Source organism: Oryzias latipes, chromosome 10, assembly GCF_053564925.1.
Source record: "Oryzias latipes strain Hd-rR chromosome 10, Olatipes_Hd-rR_3.1".
In the NCBI taxonomy this organism is placed as follows: Eukaryota; Metazoa; Chordata; class Actinopteri; order Beloniformes; family Adrianichthyidae; genus Oryzias; species Oryzias latipes.
This window is the reverse complement of record NC_136246.1, coordinates 8,490,320-8,501,914: the sequence shown is the minus strand read 5'-3', so window position 1 is coordinate 8,501,914 and position 11,595 is coordinate 8,490,320. Positions and strand designations below refer to the sequence as shown.

At 40.2% G+C, this 11,595-nt stretch overlaps 1 protein-coding gene across 7 annotated transcripts; it reads right to left on the bottom strand.

The window, feature by feature from the left end:
- Positions 1 to 202: 202 nt before the first annotated feature.
- On the bottom strand, positions 203 to 11,268 carry rnf212 (ring finger protein 212). Of its 7 annotated transcripts, none has more exons than XM_078953501.1 (13): positions 11,190 to 11,268; positions 10,278 to 10,394; positions 9,080 to 9,141; positions 8,891 to 8,965; positions 8,671 to 8,727; positions 8,459 to 8,517; positions 8,315 to 8,374; positions 7,580 to 7,644; positions 4,088 to 4,148; positions 3,530 to 3,572; positions 3,355 to 3,409; positions 1,679 to 1,748; positions 203 to 544 (listed from the first exon to the last, which is right to left on the bottom strand). In XM_078953501.1, exons 2-13 carry the CDS (start codon positions 10,384 to 10,386, stop codon positions 412 to 414), a joined length of 849 nt encoding a protein of 282 aa, XP_078809627.1. In that variant the 5' UTR covers positions 10,387 to 10,394; positions 11,190 to 11,268; the 3' UTR covers positions 203 to 411. The 7 variants fall into 7 exon arrangements, with proteins under 7 accessions (XP_078809627.1, XP_020562050.1, XP_011478143.1 ...); XM_020706391.3 differs by having other exon boundaries at positions 11,128 to 11,241; XM_011479841.4 differs by lacking the exon at positions 11,190 to 11,268 and adding an exon at positions 10,814 to 10,982.
- Positions 11,269 to 11,595: the final 327 nt, after the last annotated feature.

The window sequence follows — 11,595 nt, the reverse complement described above, 5'->3', positions numbered from 1 at the left end:
GTGATCAATTGTGACAGAGCACTTTGAAGTCAGAATACCTGCTCGCCATTACAGAGGCGCTCGGGTTGGCAGGTCCGGACACATCAGGATGGGCCTTTAGCTAACAGCTTGTAGAGCTTTGTGTTTCAAAGCCACTTGGTTTCTGTGGATTACTGGAGGACTTGCCCTGGATTTTAGAAAGCAAACTTTACAAAGAACTTGATCTTTCTCCATCAAATAATCATTTAATTAGAAATAATTCTTCTCAGAATATATGCAGACTGGTATAATACATTCATAGACAGTGCTTTGACCATACATTTCAGGGGTCTAGCTGAACACGTTAAAGGGAGATTAGGACCAACACACAGACGGAGAATGGGGGGAAAATCATGAACATCTGCAAACCTCCTGACAGTTACTGAGTGTTTGTCAGGGAGATGGACAGACTAGAGACGACATGGAGCCTCTGAAGGAGGATGAAGGCTTGAAGATGGGAGACGTCCATGCAGACCTGTGGTTGAATGCTGACAGCTCTGGGGTTAAAGGGGCTCCCTGAAAGCGACTGAGAGAGGACATCTGTTGCAAATATGACTGACACTGACAATCACAAGAGAATAAATGCTAACCTCTACCGAAAAATACATATCAGTTTTGTGTACTAACCTTTTGATTTGAGACGATTATTAAACATTCTCCAGAAAACAAGTGAATTAAATATAAAAGTATAAATATTTATGAAAAAGCCTAAAGATGCCTTAAAATCCTGTTCATTGATGGTGCTTCCATGTGTTGGAGCAACATTTGTGTTGTGTTTATGTCTCTCAGCATCTACTGAATAATTCCTTAGTGTCAGAGGATGTTCGGGACCATTGACTACATATGAGAACTGGAGTGAATGAGTGTGACATCATCCAGAGAAAAAGACTCACTTCCAGTTCCAACGAAATTAAGTCAATTCAGTTGCCATTTTTCCACATTACAAACGACCCCCCCTGTTGGAACCAGTAAGTAGTGAGTGGTCTAATTTGGTCTGTGTCACAGTTTCTATAAAATACACTCCCACCAATCAGGAGTGAGCTTGTTAAAAGTACCCCCCCCCCCTACAACTTGAAAGCTGGCTTGGGACAATTGGTCATACGGTTTAAAACATTCAACCTGGCAACCTGAGAACTTCAAATGAGGCATCTGATTGGCCAGGTTATAAATTGGACAACTTGCAACAAAGAAAAAATGTTATGTGAGAAATTAAAATTAGCAAGAAAGTGTTAAAAAAAAAGTATCAGATCAAGATTGTTCTTTTTTATAAAAAATAGAATGATTGAGTAATAGCTGTTTAATTCTCAATAGAAGTCGATGGGATTTTGGCTTCTTGGAGCCAGCGGGTACTTCCTGTTTGGAACACCAGGGGAAGGGGTCACTCAGTCCAGTTCTTCTATACAGTCAATGGTAGTTGACTGTTGCTCAGTCAGAGAAGTTACCAGCCACTCTTTCCTGCATTACGTTGCTTTTCACAAGCTCAAATCTTCTAAATCAAACCACATCTTTTTGTCAGTATCGAGTTTACTGAACTGTATGAAAAGGATATTTTCTGTCCAAGGCCATGTCTTCCTTGAGACACGATGGGAATATTAGCTAGCTAGCATGTAAGTGTAATCAGTCCTACGTCTTTAAAAACGAGGTAAAAAGAGTTTGTCACCTGACTGAGGGGGATTGGCTGCTGTGGAAGCCCGGCATGTTTTGGCTGGACGGTCTGCTGGAGACGGCGCCTGGGCAAAAACATCAGATGAATCCATGTTTACGTTTAACACAAGTAAAAAATCATACAGACATAACCTTACATCTTTTATTAACATATTCTACAATAATGTCACAGCTAAATGTCAAGTGCTTACAAAAAGCTACAGATGTTTATATTTTAGCTATGAATAAAACCACCTGATCACAAAAGAACTGTTTCGTTTAAGAGTTTAAAAAAACAAAAACTCATGCAGCTCTATCAGGTCCATCAAAACAAATAAAAGCATCTAACTTTTTAAAAATCAAACTTTGATGAAAACATTGTTTTAATGGCAGCTGTTCATCTGACTGCACATTCAGAAACACTAACATGCATCGATCAAATCTGGACCTGTACAGTTTGATGAAGCTCTTCCGCTTCTCAGTCTGACCTTCTGATGAACTCGCCATGACATCGGGCCTTGAATGTTTTATTTCACTGTGGCGATGGACTCCTAATAACTCACATGTAACCTCCTTTATTGTGCTGGGACACAGTTGAGTGTTCCAGTCCAGAAAACTATGCTATCATTACTTTCAAATCATATTCAGTGATTATCACGCAGCTTCTCCTTCTTGCGTGTTTTTTAAAAATGGCAACAACAAAAAAAAATGTAAACATGCTCTTTCTATATTTTGGATTTGCTTTTGTAAAGTAAAAAGGAGTCCGTTTTGTGTCACTTCTTTATCAGAATTTGTACTTGCAGGAAATGACTTCAATGATGGATGATTTTTGCAGGTAAAGTCATAGAAATGAAATAGAAAATCATGAATATTTTAATATTGTTGAAACTAAACCAAAAACACAGACTTAAGAACAGAGAGTGGAAACCCAGCATCAAGTGTAAAAAACATTGACTGTATACGAGAACTGGACTGAGTGACCCCTCCTCACTGGCATTCTGCCAGGGACTTCTATAGAGAAAGGGGTGTGGCCTTCCAACATGCTCACTCTCTCTCCTGATTGGCGAGAGGGGTTTTCATAGAAATGATGACTTGCTTGCTGACATTGGTGATTACCCTCACAGCAATAAGGCCCAACGGGGGACCTGTCTGTGTGGAGTTTGCATGTTCTCCCTGTGCAGCGTGGATTTAGGGGCATTCAGCTTCCTCCCACCGTTACTAGCATTGGTCACTCTAAATTGTCCCTAGGTGTGAATGTGAGAGTGTGTGATTTGTGGCCCTGCGACAGAGTGGCGACCTGTCCAGGGTGTCCCCTGCCTTCGCCCATGTGTGGCCGGGATAGGCTCCAGCAGCCTCGTGACCCCGAAAGGAAAACACTGGCTTAGAAGATGAATGCTTTGTGACACTGTCTGGCTCCAACATGCTGGAATCCATTTAGCAAAAAATGCAACTAAATTGATTTAATTTGATTGGAGCCAGAAGTAAACCTTTTTTGGTGAGTGACCTCATACTCACTCGCTCCAGTTCAGTCAATGACAAAATCTTATTATCTTTAAATAAAAATCACCTTTTTTGAATAAATTCCTAAAAACATTCAGCAAATTTAGTTTTAAAGTAGTTCAAATATTGACTTTGAAGTTGCAGAAAACTTCCAGAAGCCATGTTTGTTTTTTGGCAGAGCGGATCTCGTACCCATTCGTCCATCCTGGGGGGGCTTGTTAACTGACAGTCTGGAAACAGAGTTGGGCTGAAACACAGAAAGGGTCAAATAATGACATATGAACCTCTATCTCAACACTTTCCTTCCCTGTGTGATAAAACCTGATAGATAAAACCAGGAGAATGTGAAGCATCGGTTCCCACTCACTTTCCTGAACAGACTCATTTCATCCACTTCAGTGTTTTCATGGCTGTGAGACATAAAAACACCAGATTCGTTTCTGTTAGAGTCACCTGGACTGTTGCCTTCTAAGGAATCAGCTTTGTTTTTGCATGCAGAAGTTCTATTCTGATACAGACGACACTTTTCTTCAACACAAAGAGAGAACCCCTGATTCCGAGTGTGGCTCTTAAGACCTGAAGTGACGGTTCAGCCATAAAAAGAAAATGTCAGTTCTCGTTTTTATCTTGTCAAACTGCAACTAACCCTGCAGATTTTACCTGAACTGCTCGGACTCACATAAAACAACACTAGGAATGGTGAAAGTAATCCTGCAGAGGGACTGGGATTCTTAACAGAAGACAGTCATTTTTCACCATCTGCAATCTTGCACTTTAATTTATTTTTGTCCCTTGAGATCTGCAGTACAGTAAGTGTCAGTATAGTGAGAGTAGTGATGTGAGGTATAGTACATAGGGAATCACGTCATGACATGCGAAGATGAGGAGGGTTAATGACGTGAAGAAGACGAGGGATGGTACTTACATGTTAGTTGCTGGGAAGTGTCGTAGGAGGGGAGCTGGGGAGTTGTATGGAATCTGCAGGGCTAGAAGCCGGTTGGAGGAGGAAACACACCTATGTTTACCATACAGTCATAGTGAAAAAGACATGCACATCCGTATTTCCAATAGGAATGGTTGAAACCAAATGTCCCTGCTTTTTAGTTGTTCTTAAAAGACTAAAGGGGGGGGGGTCTCCATTTACCCTTAATAAAATGTTTGACTGATACAAAAAACTGTACATAAAACGCTGCATGTTAGGAGTAAAGTTCTTCTCACAGTTAAAAGGTTGCTAGGCGATTCTATGATATTGATTTTGGAAATCTTTCACCCCTCATGTTGTCATCCAACAGTGAACGTGTCTTACATTTTGCTTTTGATCCGTTAGAACAGTGTTTTTCAACCAGTGTGCCGCGGCACACTAGTGTGCCGTGGGAGATGGTCAAGTGTGCCGTGGAAAATTGCCCTCATTAACTGATCTAAAAACATTTCCCATCTCCAGGAAATCAGCTCTCTGTTCATCCAAACAGGCCCTGATAAAACACTGAGGAGTTAGGAATGTAAAAGATCATAAAAAACTTTTTCTTTGCGTTTATTTTATTTTATTAAAGACATTTTGATAAGAATGACGTACTGCGATTCAGCTGCACCTTCGGAAGTATTTTGGAAAAGTCCCGTACCTTTAACAGTCTCCACCAATCATTCTTGGGGGGGTTAATCACATGTCATCGGTCTGACCAATCAGAAGTGCTTAAAGTCTTCACTTCCTTGTCCCGATTTAGCTCGTAAAGTCGCTCAGTTCTAACAGAAATACCAGCTAAAGCTCGTCTTTAGGGGTGTAGCTTTCCACAGAATCCGGTATCAGACCGTGGAACAAGTGAACAAAACAATGAAGCTCCGAAAACCGATCTCCGGCCGTTTTATGCACTACATCTCCCATGATGCATTGGGTTGTGAGAGTGACAGCGCAAAAGGAGATCTGTTGTTAAACGTCTTGAAACCAACGAACACACAAACTGTTTTTAAATCTTCTAACTTAACTTTTATTGCATCTTCTAGAAAAAAAACAGCTGCAGTTTCCAGCTTTCTCTGTAACAATTATCTCAAAAATGCATGTGAGATTGTGGAGGGGCTGTAGATCAATACAGACTATGAGTTTCTCCTTTTTTTTTAATTTTTGGATGCTGGTGTGCCGCGGGATTTTTTTTAAGGTTAAAGTGTGCCGTGGCTCAGAAAAGGTTGAAAAACACTGCGTTAGACCTTTATCTAACTATCCACTCATCCATCTTCAGAACCCGCTGAATCCCTTTGGGGGTCACATGGCGGCTGAAGCAAGCCCAGTTACTTAAGTGAAGCTGGAGTAAACCTGAACAGGTCACCAGCCACATAATCGCACACTCCAACATGCAAACCAAGAGGCCACATGCAGAGACACCAATGACCCTTCCAGGTGGGATTTTTGGACTAAACTGGAGATGAACGGGGAGAACATCAAACTCCACACAGAAAGGTCTCAGCAGGGATTCGAACCAGAGTCTTCTTGTTGTGAGGAAGCGTGCCAACCTCAGAAAACGGTGTGGTAAATAATTGGGTTTCCAGACAGATGTGGTTCTGGTTCTGAAGTTTCATGGCTTGTGGGGGGAGTTACCTTTTTGAAATGGAACCAAAATGTGAGGAAGTGACCCTAAATTACACCAGACCTAAATAAGCAACACACTCTAGTGGTGGTTTTGAACATTGTAACGTAATGTGTGTTACCATGTGAAAGAAGCAGGATCAGGATCCAGAAGCAGCATGGATATGGACTGATGAGGAGTGATTGAAAAACCTCAAAAGTATTTTAAAAATCATTGTTTGCTGTTAAATGTCTGAAATATGACGTCCCTGAAAGGAAAAATTAAGAGGCGTCCTCTGTTCAATCGTTTTGAAATGTGATTTCAAGCTAGAAAAGAAACATAATCATTTAACAAAAACACAATTACAGATTATGTGATGCCCTCTACTCAGCTAGAAATCATTTGGAAGCAGTAAAACGACCCCCCCTCCAAATAAAATCTGTGTTTTCTATCTTCCTATGATGAAAAAAGCTGCAGTTTAAACATGTTCGCAGGGATTTCTGTTTAAATGTTCCTTTCTTAAGACTTAGACATCTTAAACCAGGGGTCGGCAACCTGAACCTCTCAAAGAGCCATTTGGATCAGTTTCCCACGGAGATTAAAGGAACAGGGAGCCGCAACACCAGATGTGTTAGAAAAAATGGTTTTACCGATATATCCCAATCGTTCATTTGGCAATACTTGTATTGATTCGGTATGTTATCTGGACATTTATTTAATTATTTAATCTAATTATTTTTATTATTTATGAGTGTGACGTTTCCTTTGATCTTTTGTCCATTTTCCACAACCTTGAATAGACTTTTCTGTCTGTCAAAACAAATTCACTTTGATGCAGACTCCTTTCTATTTTTTTTTCTTTAAATCCAGTAAACCCAATAAATTATATTAATTTTATGGATGACAACTATTTTTTATTAGGAAGCAGCTGTTAGTTTGTCAGGAATCATAAGCGGTGAGTCTAAGCCCCGCCCCCGCCTCTCTACATGTTCGTTGTTTCCCCCACGTGCAACTCCAGCTTGTATTACACAGACTGTGCAACATACGGTCATCGTAGCACCAAGGTGACAGGATAGTAGGGGCGCCTAAACGCAAATTTAATTAATTTCACGCGTTAATAGTTGGTTTTAGTCTTTTGGGGCTTTCATGTGTCTCCTACGAAATCGCCACTGACTGTCTTTCCAGAAGAACTTTCCATCTCATAACAGACTCTGGTCGGCGCTCATAGCTGCCCCCTCCTCACATTCACACTTCTCTCTTCCTCCTGCCCGCTCGCCCTCCCCGATGGTGTTAAAGGCATCACGACAATCTGAGAACATGATAGTTATTTTACGAAAACACAGAGATCCGCAGCACAGGGAGGACAGAGACGCATGCAGCTCCAGAGCCGCCGGTTGCCGACCCCTGTCTTAAAGCTTTAAGGAACCACTGGTGAGTCTGCTACCAGCTCAGTGGCCTTGTGGTAGAGTGTCCGCCCTGTGACTGGAAGGTCGTGTGTTCAAATCCAGGCCAAGTCTAAAAATGGGACCCAGTGCCTCCCTGCTTGACACTCAGCATTAAGGGGTTGGATTAGGGGGTTAAATCCACCAAATGGTTCCCAAGTGCGGCTGTGTCTGTCCCCCTGGGGATGGGTCAAATGCAGGGAACAAATGTCACACACCTAGCTGCGTGACAGCTAATGGTACTTTAACGTTACTCTGGATACAGAGTAAAAACTCACAGAATACTCGAGTACACTATAACAAACAATTCTTTCATTATTTTTGAACTGATAGATCAGAATATGGATCTAGCAGGAACAGTGGTGACTGGATGACAGCCTTAAAACACAAAGTGTGGTATTAAATTATGAGACGGTTCACCCGGTTTTTGCACGTGTGCAGAGTAGGAGGCGCGGCTCATCTGTGACACAGGCGGCGCCATGGCGCTGTGAGAGAAAGGAAAGAAGCTCAGCAGATTTTTAGCAACACAGATACACTGAAGACTTTTGCAGCTGCAAAAATGAAATCCTTTCTGTTTCTGACCAGTTCAAACAGAGAGGATAGGCAGAGCTCCTAAAAGCCTAGTTTTTTAGATTTGATTGAGGTTTTCATCCATTTTTGTGAGGAAAACCTTTGAAATGTTACTTTGCAGTTCTCATAAAGGTCTTGAAAAAAAGTTGCAGGAAACTGAATTAAAAGTTTTCAGAATCAGAACCAAGTTTTGTCTTTTATGAGAAACTTAAAGAAAGGTGTTTAATCATTTGACATCCACATTTACGAATGCTTTAAAATGCATTTTGCTTCAGTATTTGTTGAGAATAAGCATAACTGATTTAAAAAATTGAGTCAACTCTTTGTTTAAAACCCCTTTTTTTGTGTGTGAAAAAGTTTGGCATGAAACTTTTTGCTCCAAATTATTTTACTTTCTCCGCACACATGAGTCAATGGTGACATCTAGTGAGAGGTGAAAAAATGTTTGGAGTCATTAGTGCTGCCAAATGACTTAAACACGATAGTTTAATCCAAAGCTTTGCAGCTTTCAGATCTGTTTCTACTGAGAAAACACTGAGCTCCAGCGCTGCTGATACATTGCAGAAACAAAGGATGGAGCTGCACCTTTGATGCTGAAGGGACTTTTCCATCTTAGCAATGTAGACACTCTGTTCATTCAGCTTCCTTTAAAGAAGAAAGTTTGTTTTAATGCAGTTTAGAAACAAAAACTTCACATAGAAAGAAAAGGTTGTCTTGGTTTTAGCTCACTTTGCCATCTTCTGCATTTCTTGCTTCATTTTCACGAATGTTTCTTCCAGTTTTTCATTCTGAAATTAAAGCCATAGAGAAGCCGCTGGTTGTTTTCAGTACTATACACGTCTTTTTTTTTCATAAAAATATCAGAAAACATTCAAACTATAAGCCAACAGACATGTAAATATAAACAGGCTGGGCTTTAAAGGATGAAAAAACCCTCGTACTCTTTTCTTGTAGTGAGTCAGCAGCTTTCTCTGGTGTCTTGACTGGAACGATATCACCTGCAACAAAAGAGGAACACGCTGTGAATCTGTTAATCGAACATGAATCTCTTTCAAATGTCTCATTCCAAAGCGGATGAAGTCAGATTATTCAATGGATCGGCTAATGGCGGATGCTGCTGCTGTGAGCTGCAGCTGCTGTGCATCAAGACGCTGAACAAACTTTGCTGATTTCCGTCAAGTGCTTAGTCGTCACGACGTTGATGTCTGAGAACAAAGTCTTCACTTCAGAGCTGCTCTGCAACAAACACACGTGGAATCATTTTTACAGTGACTTCTAAGCTGAAGTGGCTTTAGAGACGTCATCTCATATATGGCTGTTTCAAATGTAGCAGGAAAAAAAGTGACTTACTTTGTCAGAAAGTGGGGATATTTGGCACTGGCTGCTGCATATTAAACAGTTTTTTTGTTTGCCTAAAAAAAAAAGGTCACATTTGTTAGTGTTTTGTGTAAATTTCAGTTCTGACTCATTTACTGAAGACTGATCATGTTTCTGCCCAGGAGCTAAGTATGTAGCATATGATCCTAAAGTAGGACCGTCACTACATTAGGGCACATCAGCATCTTTACGTGATTAGAGATGAAGAGTCTTGCTTTATTTTTGGCTAGGTCAAGGGTCATTGTCCTGTTCTATGTTCAAACCCAGCCTAACCTTGGGGTTTCTAACACATAAAATCACATCACAACTTGACTTTGTAGCTGCAGAAGAAGCCCATTTTGTCCACATTTCACTGCCATGCTTAAAGTCCCATTCTAATCATCTCTTAATCTATTGTAAAAGCGTTCCCAGAAGTCTTTTAATTATGATTATCCCATTTTTTTTAAACAAAAAAACAACTGAACAAGAACATTTCTGCAGAGCGACAGTAGATCATCAGAAATTGGCCTCTGATGTGTAGAGGGACAGGTTTCCCATCATCCCTTTGTTTACAGGCTCTCATGCTATCTTACAGCCTATCACACCCCCAACCTAACATTACAAAAATGTTGAGCAATAACAGAGCTATCCAGCCGAACAGTTCTGAGCCAAATTCCAGCTTATACCAGGAAAACAAAGACGTACATGGATCTAGTCGTCTACAAGCGGATGCAAAAGAATGGAGCAGAGCCTATAGCACAGATATAAGATTTTTTTTTTTTTAAAGACATGGTTTAGTCTGCTCCTGATTCACAACCATTTAAACAACAATTTTGAAATGATGCGTTAAGCTGAATTTTCTTTATCTATGTCGTTCATTGTGCTACAAGAACATTAAGTGATGGTTCTTGTAAATCTAGGTCAAACAACATAAATGTGATTTTGTCTCTTAAGTTATGAATGGACGGAAGGAAAATCAGAACGCCAAAGCTTTGATGGAAGGGTGATGATCAATAATCCTCTTCATTTTCACTTTTAAGGGTGCAATCTTTTCTTCTAAAGGAACGCCTTTCACTTTCTGTCATGACTCCTCGTGTCCAACAGGCGCCTCTGTCCGATCAGTTGAGGTATTGCAGTAGGGATGCATGGATAACACAGTGCGTGTTTGTGTTCGTGCGTCATGTTTGTCCACCTTTCTGGTAGCAGACACTGCAGATGACATGACCACAGGTGGTGACGGCCAGCTGACGGTCAGCAGCGGCGGAGAGAAAGCAGGAGTTACAGTAGACCCAAAACGACATCTCAATACCTGCAAAGAAACAAGCGGTGCCGTTATTATTTACCGCTTTGATCACAGATATGTCTGCGCAGATCTCGAAACACACATTTGAATCTATCTAGTTGATCATGCTACCTGTATTTAGTACAGCTGATAAGGGGGAAATGTTGATAAAATCTTCTCGGTGTTTAGCTAACATGTGGCGTGTGTTTGGAGACGAATTGTTTGTTCGATTTTTGTTACACTTAGTCTTCTGTACAAAATAACTGGTGATTAATTTAAAAAAAATTCCCCACTAGATAAAACATTTTAGACCTAAAATAACGCATTTGTAAACTTGCAATAGCCCTAAAAAGGCGGATTTTCCCTTCTAGCTAGCTTAATTAGCTAGCCGATTAAGCACCAACTAATAAACGCAATTTATTAGTTAATCCTGGAAAGTCTTTTACCTTAATGCGTTCATTTGACACCAGAGGCATTCCTTAATGATAATAATATTAATAATAATAACAATAGTGTCGTTTTTTCCCTTCCAAATAGCTATGTGTGATGTACAATGGTTCAGTCCTGAGGTGGAGGTCTTTTTTGGGGTAAAGGTGTTGCGAAATCTGCCTGATTAAAAAAACAAAGTAGTTGTGCCTATTATGCCTAAATGATAGGGGCGTAACAATTTATTTTAACAGTTGTTCATTTTCGATATTTTTGGGTGTCACTTTCAATTTTGTTTAATGTAAAACGATCCCTTCCGATCCGATTCACTGACCTGATACCGATCCAGGACATTTGTAGCCCAAACTTGAACTAGTGGGACTAAGAGAGAAATACCTGAACAGTGCAGAAGATCATCATTCCTTGATTTTCTTGCTAGATGATCAAGTGTAATTTAAGTATGTCTTAAACAAGCAAGTAAACAAGAATTAATGTCAAATCCATTCGCAAGTTGTTTTTATGTTATAGTAAAATAAACCTACCATGTCTTAATTAAAATGGTATTTTCCGATTTTCCTTTCAATTATCAATTTCGCTCATTTTGAAATGTGTTTTTATGGTATTGGTCGATTTAACCAACCTGGTTCGATCCTAGTAATATAAATCAAATATTTGGTTAATTGTTAGACCCCTACTAAACTATGTCACACTAAACAGTAGTTTCTTATTTTATTAAAGACAGGTAAAATATCCGTGTTGGGTGAGGGGGCTATAGGGTAGTGTGTGTGTGGGGGGGGTACGG

Excerpts from the sequence above, each read along its gene's own strand:
- rnf212 (XM_078953505.1), bottom strand. The coding sequence starts at position 10,563 with ATGTTAGCTAAACACCGAGAAGATTTTATCAACATTTCCCCCTTATCA. Across the intron at positions 8,518-8,670 it reads TGACTCACTACAAGAAAAGA|AATGAAAAACTGGAAGAAAC; the intron begins GTACGAGGGTTT and ends CTTTAATTTCAG. Across the intron at positions 4,149-7,579 it reads TGCACACGTGCAAAAACCGG|CCCTGCAGATTCCATACAAC; the intron begins GTGAACCGTCTC and ends ACCGGCTTCTAG.